Source organism: Sceloporus occidentalis, unplaced genomic scaffold, assembly GCF_023333645.1.
Source record: "Sceloporus occidentalis isolate IW3139 unplaced genomic scaffold, rSceOcc1.0.p SCAF_30, whole genome shotgun sequence".
In the NCBI taxonomy this organism is placed as follows: Eukaryota; Metazoa; Chordata; class Lepidosauria; order Squamata; family Phrynosomatidae; genus Sceloporus; species Sceloporus occidentalis.
Window position 1 is genome coordinate 579,257 of NW_028317010.1, and position 12,544 is coordinate 591,800.

General features: G+C 40.3%; 1 protein-coding gene across 1 annotated transcript; it reads right to left on the minus strand.

Moving 5' to 3' along the window:
* Window positions 1-1,229: 1,229 nt before the first annotated feature.
* LOC149298850 (transmembrane protein 17A-like) lies at window positions 1,230-4,795 on the minus strand. Its single transcript, XM_089486733.1, has 4 exons — window positions 4,693-4,795; window positions 4,111-4,214; window positions 2,274-2,387; window positions 1,230-1,463 (listed from the first exon to the last, which is right to left on the minus strand). Exons 1-4 carry the CDS (start codon window positions 4,793-4,795, stop codon window positions 1,230-1,232), a joined length of 555 nt encoding a protein of 184 aa, XP_089342859.1.
* Window positions 4,796-12,544: the final 7,749 nt, after the last annotated feature.

A 12,544-nucleotide genomic window follows, 5' to 3' on the forward strand; every position in this document is an offset into this window, starting at 1 on the left:
TTGGTGTCGCTGGATGCCTCCTGATCGAGGCATTCCAGCGACACCATTTAAGTTTAGGAGGCGATCGTCGATCGCCTCCTAAACGCTTTTAAAACGGGCGTCCGCAGCCATACAAAGTATGGCGGATGTTGACGCCCCGTGGAGGGGCCAGAGATGGCCCCTTCGTGCCGATCGCGGCGTTGCTGAATGCCTCGAGGTCGAGGCATTCAGCAACGCTTTTTGGGTGCAGAAAGCGATAGTAGATCGCTTTCTGCACCCGTTTAAAGACGTGCCGGTCCTGGCACGTCAATTGTCGTAAAGCACATGCTTTTCCGTGCCGTGCCAGGACCAGCAATTGTCATTAAGGGGTTAAATAATTTAATTTGGGGGGTCTCTAGGCAATTTTGATCTTTTTTTATCTGCCTTTAGAGACCCCCAAATGATTTTTTTTACATTTTTATTTTTTTTAACTTAATATTTTTTATTCTTTTTTTACAATCTATATACCGTTGGAAAGGTGAGGCGATTAGATACAGGCATCTAAGCAGCATGCCCCCATACCTCTTTAACTGACAATTGTCAGTTGTTAATAAAGTTGTGCGGTGACGTCATCGCACGAGACGTCACCGGGCAGATCGGGTGGCCCCGGTGATGCCCTTCAGTGTGAGGGGCAGATCGCCGGGGTAGGTGATGATGGAGGTCTACCACAGACCTCCATCAAGGTAAGATAGTGCTAGTGACGGCATGGTGCCGTCGTTAGTACCTGACTGGGACTGCTAGCGACGGCACCATGCCGTCGTTAGCAGTCAAGGACTGTCCTGGGTGGTTACAAATTCGGCGGGGGGGCAACAGGGGGGGCAAGGAATAACCCAGGGGGGGGCAATTGCCCCCCTGTAGCGACGCCACTGGGTACTGTACAACCCGCCTTGTGGTTCTTTGCAAGTTTCACAGTAACTTTAGGGTCTGTTCCTTGTGTATGTTTTCTAAGCTTTTTATTAGTATGATTAAATATTACTTTTTATATACATCAGTTAAATACAGTAATAGAGAAAAATATGATACCTAGAAATATGAAAAAATATATATATTGTTTATTTAGAGGGTGTGGTCATAAAAAAGGAAGTATACATTTGCAGAAAGAATCCCATTTGTTTCCTTGATTGGATGACACCAGTCTAGTCAAATGTCTCTCCCATTCTTCTGAGTTGATGGAATCTCTTTGCAGAAATAACTTGGATTCATTGCTCATTTTAGGCTTGTACGTTTGAGCTTCCCAGCTGATGGAACCTTCCCGCAAGTCGTCTGGTGGTCCTGCGTAAAGTGAGGGAGGACATTGGGATCTGAAAGAGTAGGAAAACAGTCAGTATGCCATGTGCAGCCAGCTCAAGAGGAGTAGGCTCTAGTCCAGGGTTGAACAACAAGAACAGCAGCAGCGGCAGCTGTAATAGGATGCTCAGCAGCCAAAACCCTGCGAGTTCAGGGACCTAAGAAGAAAAGGACACAAATGAGCAAATTCTAAAACGAAGAATTAAAGCCAGAAAGATCATATAGTGGCATTTCATGCACACATACAAACGTAATTTTCAGTGGAGTTTTACATTTGCATCTGTGTGGTTATCATTTAGATTTTACATTTGTATCTACTAAAGCCAAAAGATGAGGACCTGAGCTATAAACTTGTGAGTTGGAGTTAATTATTTCATGAACATTTTTAAACTTGATATATATATTTATTTATTAATATTTTATATGCCACAATTGATTTGAATAAAGTCTATTTACAAAAATGTTGTTTAAATAGACTTGACTTGATATTTAATATTTTCCTGGAATATCTGGAATGTACAGTATGTATAGTATGTTTATTGGCCAGGTCTCCAGTTCTATCAGTTCCAGGGTATTGAATATATATGATATACCTGAATGACATCTTCATTCAGGGGGAATAAATAGAAGTCCTATTCTACGTAAAGACACATTGGCTTAAATAAAAAAACTTTAGTTACAATACTCATTCTGCATCACCGGAATTATCTCAGAGATCATGAAAGTAATGATTTGATTGAGTTTATGAGAAGAGCCCAATTCCATTTATCCTCTTGTGAGTGCATATATTACACAGATTTACATTTTTGCTTTACACGTGCGGTCTACACTATTGTGTTTTTTTATTTTCCCAAATTGTGCAATTTAGTGGATCTACAAAATAGTTCTCGCAAACGTGATTTTCTGCATCATTCTCTGTGACCTACTGTCCCTCACGCTTGAGGTTAAGCACCACCAGACATTTATACCTTTTCTTGTAAGTTGCCACTGTATCCCAGGAAAAGTCGAATCACTTCAATTACAGTCATCAGGATGAGCAGAGTCACCAGGATGAATTTATAGTAGTCAGGAAGTAGAACATACTAAAGAAATAAAAGAATGTTAAAGTATGTATATCTACTTATATATATCCCTTCTCAAGCACAGCCCTCCCACAGCCGATCTACATTGGAACCAAAACAGGCTTGGAGGGATAGATTAAACAGCTTGAGAAGGTGTTTACAAACATAAACGTGTTTTACAATATATTTTCTAGTCCTATCGCTCTTTTACCTGCTGATCACTGTTTTAGAGCAGTCATTAAGCCATATACAGCAGAATACACTCCCCAAATAATTTCAGGTTTGCTGTTTCAGCATGAACCCCAACTCAAGTGTCCTCAGAATTTGTGAAATGGAGCAAGGATTCACCCTTAAAACAAATAATCGTGTTCATTAGTTTAACTAAAAACATACATTAGGCAGGAGTTATTTGTGTTGGTGCAAACAAGAGAGATTGGCTCTAAAATGGCCACATGATGTCAGCTAAAACTACTAGCTAAATGGCCTAGTGTCTGCTTTATGGAAATACAGACTGTTGTGAGGTTAATGCAAATTACCATATTTGCTTAATTATAAGACAAGGTTTTTTTCAGAGCACAAATAGAGGTCTAACTATGAGACTAAGATCCAGATCCTCCGCAGCGCTGCAGGGGACCCAGATCCTCCTGTCTGGTAACCCCAGCTGCTGCCGGCACTTCCACCAGGGGTCTATCACCGAGCGCCGGAGGTTGTCTATACCTTCCCCGGCTGCCAGTGAGGAGAATTCCCTGCAGCGCTGAGGGGAATTCTATTCTCTAGAAGCAGCCCTTCTGGACGCAGACACCCCCGCTGCTGCTGGCACTTCCACCGGGGCTTCTATGACGGAGCACCGGCGTCACATAACCTTCCGGTGCTCAGTCATAGAAGCTCCGGCGGAACTAATGTCGGCCTCCAGCCGCTGCGTCCACTAGACACCAGGGAGTCAGAAGCACTGGTAAGACGGGGGGAGTGTTATATGGGGGGCATAAGGCTCTGGGGCAGAGTGGCAAGCCTGGGGGCAGATGTGCATAACTGGGGGGGCAGGTTGGCAAATAAAAGGAAATAAAAACAAAAATATATATTTTATTTAATCATAGCTTTTATTAAATATGAAAAAAACAGTTTACATGAATTAATATTTACTAGTAAAACTTTTTTCCTATAGGGTCGTCTTATATTCAGGCTTTTTCTATTTTTCCTAAATTAATATGCAGATTTTGGGGGGTCGTTTTATAATCGAGCAAATACAGTAATTAAAAAGCCAGACTGCTAAATTTGTCTTAGATGGGACATGGACCAAGTGAAACAAAATAGTGAAAATTTCAAGCTTAAACAATAAAAAGCCCCCCACCCAAAGAAAAAAAAATGACAAACATATGCATATGAAGCATTGTTGTATTCAGAAGATGTAACTGAATGGGCTTTTTCCTGTTGTAAAAAAACAGGACAATTGTGGTTGAAGAAGCACATGGCAGAAAAAGGTTCCGGTTCCTGGGGTTTGCAGGTACAGATTATCCTTGGTCACAAAAGAGTTAAGATATAGGGCTCACCAAACCCATGTACAATATAGGACAATCTTCGCAAGACATTAGACATGTTTTAAGGGCTGTTATCTGACACAATATTTCAAAAATACCTATTTCTAGATGATCCTGCCTAATAAGAAGCCAACTTCCCCATCATTTCTAGTCATTCCCTCATGACTTTAATAACACTGTATCGCGAACGCTGTCTGATTGTATCATACCTTTAGCTGAAGCATTAAAACATAACAAATCCACCAGAAGGGAAAATAGAATGTGTTGAAGTATAGCGACATCTGCAGCGGTAAACTGGAGACAAGGTCTACTTCTGAAAGAAAGATGGGAAGGAAGGTACAATAAATAATGATAGTAATAGTAAACAACCAAATAAGTATATATATATATATATATATATATATATATATATAATGGGGGTGGATTTAAATGCACCAGGGCACGAAAGCCTCAATTTGTGATAATGCAATAGTAAACCTCACCAACAAGTAAAAAAAAAAATCAGCCAATAGGATCTGCCAATGCTGTTAACCATTCTGTAGTTAAAAAAGAATGGAGCTCCGGGTCAAAACTCAAGGGCGACAATACAAATAAAAAAGACTAAATTTTTAACCACAATTCTGTATGTAGAAAACGTTAAACTGATTAGAATAACATCCAAAATTCCTACGTTACCCCGAGGCGCCAGCTGTTTACAGATGGCCTTATTTTCTCACTCGGCTTATAAGCGGTGACAAACCGATAGCTTACTATCGAAACAACGGTAACAAAACCGATTAACAGCGACTTACCGGCTGCTCCTTCTTCTTTTTTGGGCATCGTTCGTCTAACATCACTGAACACAGTTCGCGTCAAAGAGTCCAGATGTCGGCGGACAGGCTCGGGCAGCGCCATCTTGAATCTCCGAACGCTAAAGCGTATCCAGGAAGCAGACGCGCGAGCCAGAAGACCACGTTTCCATGACAACCAAATACGAACGTTCGTAGCATAGAGTACGAAGAAGAACAATTCTGACGGAAATGCATTCTTAAAATAACTTAGTTCGCTGTATAGAGCATCTGTCCAGAAAGATTGTGGCATTTAAATTCTGAAATAAACAGTTGCACAAGCAATGCATACATTTATAAACCTACATGGCTAAACATGTATTGATTTATACAGCGTCACCGTGTTCTACGACAGGACATTACAAGTAGTGTTCGACTCAAAGGAGTACAAGATCCTGAGTGTTGTCTGTCAGATTTGAGTAATGTGCGGTTATGAGCAAGTCTGTTATTAAGGTACATGCATTTCAGCTTATGTCACCTGCCCTGGTTTTACTTGGAAAGTCCCAGAATAAACAAGTAAGTTTGTGGCCATATTCGTGGACTGGACAGCTTTTTAAAAAATAACTGATGGTTGCACTTAGCAGGGCTCTGGAACGTACGTGTAATGCATTGAGAGGGACAACACTGAGCTTGGGTGGGACCAGGGGCGTAACTAGAAGAAACTACAGGGCTCCGGTATGACGATTGCCCCAGGGCCCCCAACCTCACCAAACAACATGTGCCACATTTGCCCCCAAACATCTTGTGAGTGGCACTTTTGGCCCCTAACAGTTTATCAGACTGTCTTGGTCTAGGTCAAAAGGGCCTTTTCTGAGCAATTTTGAACCGGCATGAGGTGACAGGAACGGGTGGTCACGGGTCCCCCGGGCCCCCTTGAGAGGTGTACCCCATTGCAGTAGCCCCCACTGCATGGGGCACAGAATTCATGCTCACACATTTTATCTCCTCTCCTTATCCCATTCTCTCCTCCATCCTTTCTCTCATTTAGCTCCTATCAGCCTTTTTCTTTCTTTTCACCAGTCTTTTCACTTCCCTAGCTCTATTTTCTTTTCTTTTTCTCTCCTCTCTCTTTTCCCTCTTCTCTACTGTCCTTTTTTTCCTCTTTGGCCATGGGTGTGATTTTACCTGTAACCACTAAAATGGTTTGTGAAACTAGAGGAAAGAGACAAGAAAGAAAGAAGAGAATAGGAAACATGATAGGAGACAACTAATGAAGAAAAACATGAGAAAGTAGAGAAGATAAAAAAAGTGTGAGCACGGACTTTCTCTCCCATCCAAGCTAAATGTCTTTCTCAATGCATCACTCATGTGGTCCACAGGACTGCTAAGTCCCGCAATCAATTACTTTCACTTTTCCAAAAGCTGTTTAGTGGATTCCCCCAGTCGAATAAGGGTTAACATGACAACTCTTCTCTTTCGTCTTTCTTCTCTCCCACCTTTTCTTTTCTTAAACACCAGTCTCCCTCTGATCTTTCCTTACTTTTCTCCCCTTTCTTTCTTGTCTCCTTTCTCTACTTTCTATTTACTAAACCAAACATTTTAGTAGTTACAAATAAAACCACACCCATGGCCCCACTCCACACTCTATCCTACAAAGCTCTCACTAACGCCACTCACCTCTACCTATCCTCCCTCATCAGCAAATATACTCCAACAATGACCTGCTCCTCGCATCTTCACTTATCACCTCTTCCTACACCCGGCTACAGGCCTTCTCTTGCGCAGCACCAACCCTCTGGAATTCTCTTCCCTGTGCTGTCCGACTCTCACCAACTCTACCCTCCTTCAAACGCTACGTAAAAACTTTCTCTTCACCTTCGCCTACCACTGACATAAACATTAGAACTTATCTCTCACCCACTTACATCCCTTATCTTGCCCTACATTAACGTCATTCACTACCACGCAGTCCTGACCTCCTGTTTCTCACCCCCTTATGTCATTTTGAGAAGCAATCATTCAATCAATTAAACTTTCAGTATACCATTTGATCCTGATTGATCATGTTTCATCATATCCCAACCGTGCCTGCCTTGGTGTGGCAGGACACCAGAAATCTTCTGCTAGTACAGGAGCCTGAGGGGAATGGAATGGATGTATTCACCTAGCCTTTCAACTTATTTATTATTATTATTGATTATTTGAAAGTTTAGTAAGGGATAATATTCCAGAATATATTTCGTCAAACAACATAATTAATAAGATTCAATACGGTTTTATGAAGGACAGATTCTGTGAAGAGGTAAGCAAAAATATAGATCAGCGTCTTATATCAGATCTGATTTATTTGGATTTTGTGAAAAACATACATTTGCTCAGCTACTGAGCATATTAAAAGATAAAGGATTAGGCAATATTTTTGCATCTGGATTGAAAACTGGTTTAAAGATGGGGTTAATGTTTTTAACGAAAGGTTCTCCAATGAGTCAAACGTGGCAAGTGGGGCTCCTCAGGTTTTTAGGGTCTTAGACCCACAATTTAATGTCTATTAATGATGCAGTGGCTATTGAAAGTCACATGCCAGTACAGTCTGAACTAGACCTTATTTCCCTGCAAGAACATCTGATATCTTCTCTCATGAGAAATATCCGAGAGGGTTAAATAATATACATGGATATAGATGGTTATATGGACAGGATTAGTTACAGCTAACAGAGACGATAAGGATTTTTTTCCACTTTTTGGGTCACAATTGGAAATCGCTTCAATTTTGGTTTCTGCTTTCTTCTGAATCAACTGGAAGTTTGAACTTTTTCAACCTTAATTACAATGCTATAAATTAATTTTGTTATTGTCACACTTTTTAATAGCAAAAAATAATGTAAGCAGTGAGAACATCACCGAATAAGATATATATATATATATATATATATATAAACCACAATATTTTGGGGTTCTTAAAATCATGAAAATATAGTATTTGACTGCAGATGAGAACCATTCGGCCCAAAGAGTCCATTTTTCATTATGTAAAGATTAAATCCTTAATCAGTCTTTGGTCTTGTCATAGATTATAGCTGTTAGTGATGTCCGGATCATGAACGAATCGTTCATTTGATCCGGTTCTTTTTAGTGATCCGGATGAATCGGTTCACTAGACTGAACGATTCATTTGTAGCGGTTCAGTCTGTGAATCATGCAGCTGTAACCTGATCCTAGAGCTGTGAGTCATCTGCAGAGCACTCAGACACAGACTCTGGGGTCAGGTTACAGCTCATTAATTCACACAGGAACGATGACTCATAGAGTGAGAGAGTCGTTCAAAGAGTCGAATGATCCGAAGAGTCGAATGATCCGAAGAGTCGAATGATTCGAATCTTACTGGGATCCGGATCTTACAAGGATCCGAATCTTACAGAGATTCGAATCATTCAGAGAATATTACTGATACCATACTTTTATAAATAAATACATTAATAATGTTCACACTGCCCCCAGGATTTAGATTCCCCTGAGTTTGCCCCCCTTTACCTATAACTGCACCTACAGTTAACTTTATTAAATTAATTAAATTAACCCTCAGTCATCAGCATAAAATTAACCCTTATACCCCATCAACCATAACTGCCCCTGAAATTAACCGTAAAGATCCCATTAACCATAACGGCCCCTGAAATTAACCCTAAAGACCCCATTAACCATAACGGCCCCTGAAATTAACCCTAAATACTCCATTAACCATAACTGCCCCTAAATTAATTGCATGTACTCCAGATAAATTACCTAATAAATTGGTATGGTTGATGGGGTCTTTAGTGTTAATTTGGGGGCAGTTATGCTTAATGGGGTGTTTAGGGATAATTTAGGGGCAGCTATGCTTAATGGGGTCTTTAGTGTTAATTTAGGGGCAGTTATGCTTAATGAGGTGTTTAGGGTTAATTTGGGGGCAGTTATGCTTAATGGGGTCTTTAGTGTTAATTTAGGGGCAGTTATGCTTAATGAGGTGTTTAGGGTTAATTTGGGGGTAGTTATGCTTAATGGGGTCTTTAGTGTTAATTTAGGGGCAGTTATGCTTAATGAGGTGTTTAGGGTTAATTTGGGGACAGTTATGCTTAATGGGGTCTTTAGTGTTAATTTAGGGGCATTTATGCTTAATGAGGTATTTAGGGTTAATTTGGGGGCAGTTATGCTTAATGGGGTGTTTAGGGTTAATTTGGGGGCAGTTATGGTTAATCGGGTGTTAAGGGTTAATTTTAGGGGCAGTCATGGTTGATGGGGTGTTAAGGGTTAATTTTAGGGGCAGTCATGGTTGATGGGGTGTTTAGGGTTAATTTAATGGTGAGGGTTAATTTAATTAATTTAATAAAGTTAGCTTTAGGTGCAGTTGCAGGTAAAGGGGAATGTAAATCCTGGGGGCAGTGATTATTAATGTATTATTTATAACAGTATGGTGAGATTCTCTGAATGATTAGAATGCCAATGAAGGCAGAGAGTCGTTCAAAGATCCGGATCTTACAATGATCCGGATCTTACAATGATCCAGATCTTACAATGATCCGGATCTTACAGTGATCCGGATCACTGTAAGATTCGGATCCCTGTAAGATCCGAATCTTTGAATGACTCTCTGCCTTCACTGACATCACTGGAGGCAGGGGGGAGGATTCATAATGAAAGGGGCGGGGTTAATCGTTAGTGTGCCTGCACGGAGTTACTGGAAAACAGTAACTCCGTGCAGGCACACTGAGTGATCCGAAGATCCGGATCATGAATCGGATCATTTCAGTGAACGAAACGAAATTATCCGATCCACTTTAATGATCCGAACTTCCCATCACTAATAGCTGTATGCCTACCCCATGCATGTTTAAAGTCCCTCACTGTATTAGCCTCTATAACTTCTGATAGGAGGCTGTTCCATTTATTTACCACCTTCTCAGTAAAGTAAAAATTCAATACATTACATCTAAACCTGCGACCCTCTAGTTTTAGAGTATAACCTCTTGTTTTAACATTTCTCCTCCTTTGAAATAAATATTCTTCCTGTATTATGTTAAGTTCTTCCTCTCTCTCTTCCTTCCTCCAAGCTATACCTGACATCCCAACTCTCCTGGAAGTTCTCCATAGTTTCATAGCGGCTCCCGGACGCAAACCCTTAGAGACATCTCGAAAATCAATTGTTTTTGAGAGGGAACGCGAGAAAGAGTTCAATTATGACTATTACATTTTTTTCTTGCACTCGCTCTCAAAACATATCTGTGCTCATATCCTCCTGTGGCTTCCAGTGTCTGTGCCCTGGGCCTCTTCTGTGGTGTGTCCTGTTCTCTGTTTGTGCTAACTAACCTCGTTTTCCCGGTAGGCAGGCTTTTTAGTCCTTTAATAGCCTTCTTCTCTCTCTAATATGTCAATAGCCTTCTGGAGATGGAGTCTCAAGAACTGTATATAATATTTTTTGTGAGGTCTGACCAGAGATCTGTGAAGTGGCAGAAGTCTCTTTCTGCTACTAGCTATAGAACCCAACACCCAACTTGGTTTTTCCAAGTTGCAATCAATTTTATCCAAAAGTTCAGTACCAGGCCGTTTCCGCACTTGTTTTTGGAGGATTGCAATATTTCATTTTTATAGTAAACCAGGTAGTAGCAATGTGCTGGTACAGGTTAGGCACAATAATAAAACTACTTTAAAAGTGATACAGTGTTGTCCTATTGTAGTAAACCAGAAGGTGGTGCTGCACTCTTGGTGTAGATAAGATACTCAAGCTGTGCAGATCTGTATATAACATTGTAAGAGTATGTGTATTCCTTCCACTATTGATTCCATTAGCTCCGTGCCTGTTACGGATCCATTGAAAGGTTACTGAGCACAGGGTTTACATTATCTGTTAGTTACCTTACACATTCCCCCACTTTCCAACATTACAGGTTTCCAAATTGGGATGTGAGCCAGATACATGGTCAACTGCCCACCTGACCCAGGTATGTGGAAGCTGTATTGGATTTCTGTGGAGGAATGAAATAACTGGTATCATTGGTCCCTACAATAGTATGATTTTATTTTATTTTAAAAAATAAGCCGTGATGAAGACAGAGATCTTTTGGGTCAAACCATATGTTTTGATATACACATTTTGATGTAAGGTATGTAATTATTGTATGTGCTGGAAATGTTGCTGTTGTGTTTCGTGGCTTTTAGACATGTCAGCCATCATCTAATCACATCTTACTACAGGAGTTAATTTTTTTGGACCAATTTGTAAGACCAGGAGAACTGGTGCTTCACCCGCATTGCATATAGAATGTTTTTCACATTTTAATTAAGCTAGACAAGATAGCACCAGAGTTAACCTTTTGAAATCAGCAGGGTATTGAGACAGGCAAGATAGAGACATACAAGAGGAAAACAAAACAAAGGGTTAAGCAGGAGATGAGGGTTTTTTATTTAGTAGGATTCTGCAGTGACAGTGAGAGATATTCCAATGATGAGAGCAGGGCTTTCTCCACCTAGGGCTTTCTCTTGTCATTCCCCTTGAATATATGTATTGTAAGAACCACTGCGTAAATTGTTGGCACTATATAAATAAAAGATAATAATAATAATAATCATCATCCTCAAAAAATGGGGTAAGCAGGACCTTGTTATTCTGCACACTGGAGGTATTGATTTAACACTTCAGACATCTGCAAATCTGCAGATTCAGGCTGAAGCCTCCAAGCTATACATTGGTATAGTCTGATATCATGCCCAGAGACATGTGGTGAGGCTCCCATTACAGTAGTAGAAGAAGTTAGAAAGAAGCTGAATAGAGCCATGAATAAGTGCGTGTGTTAACATGGCGGTATCCAGCTGCCTTATCCACAGCTGAATCAAATGGACGATGGAGTACACTTGCCAGATTTAGTCTAGACTTAGTTTACAATGATTTGCAGGGACGTTTAAAGAGGTGACTGACATCTTTAGTCAAGAGGGGTCTTTTTTGGCCGTAGTAATGACCAGAGCTGAGCGCTGTATGGTCAGGTCCAGTGATGGCCAATGGTTGGCTGCAGGCATAGCTCTGTACTGTAGTAATGGGATTGGTCACAACAGGCACTGACTTTTGTGTTTTGGCTTGTCACAGGGCGAAATCAGGGGCTATTGCCCCTGGTTAGTTTCATTAGCCATGGTCAGGTGGATTATATGGGCCATATGCACCTTAATTTCTTTGATTTCATATTATGTAAAGGGGTCTATTCACTATAGGGAGTTTACAGAATAGTTGGAAACATCTGAATCCGTAAGCATTATATAAACCTGTTTCATCTACAGTTTATTACAAACAGTCTTCACGTGGAATCACATGAAAATAAACATTTACGCACAGTTGATTCATTTGAAATTCAAAGTATAAGAACATTTACTTAAAACGAATATTGAGTTGTACAATTGCCAGCTGTGGAAGATTCACTAAATTACTCCGTTGTTTCATTTTTCTTTTTATTTATTGTATCGGCCAGGATACAATTTTCTGTTGGGACTGAAAATATCTCCACACTATTAGCCCTGTTGTATGGTATAAGGCAGTTAGTTTAATGCAATACCATGGTTCTGATGTCAGCCATTACAAAGAGACAATCTCACAATATTTTTTTGCACATTTTATTTTTACCTCTACATTCCCACATGAACCAAAGAAAGTGTAATGCATTTTTGTCTCTATCTTTAATAAATATTCATTTTACTGACAGTTTGTGCGGCTGTAAAGTCTTGAGAGCTTCTACTTCCTGAAACATAGGTGAACAGGTGAACATGTTACTGTTCTTGTGGGTGAAGTTTGTTCAAAGTTGGAAAACAAAATTCATATGGCTACTTGTCAGGAAAGGCATATTTTCACAAATAATTC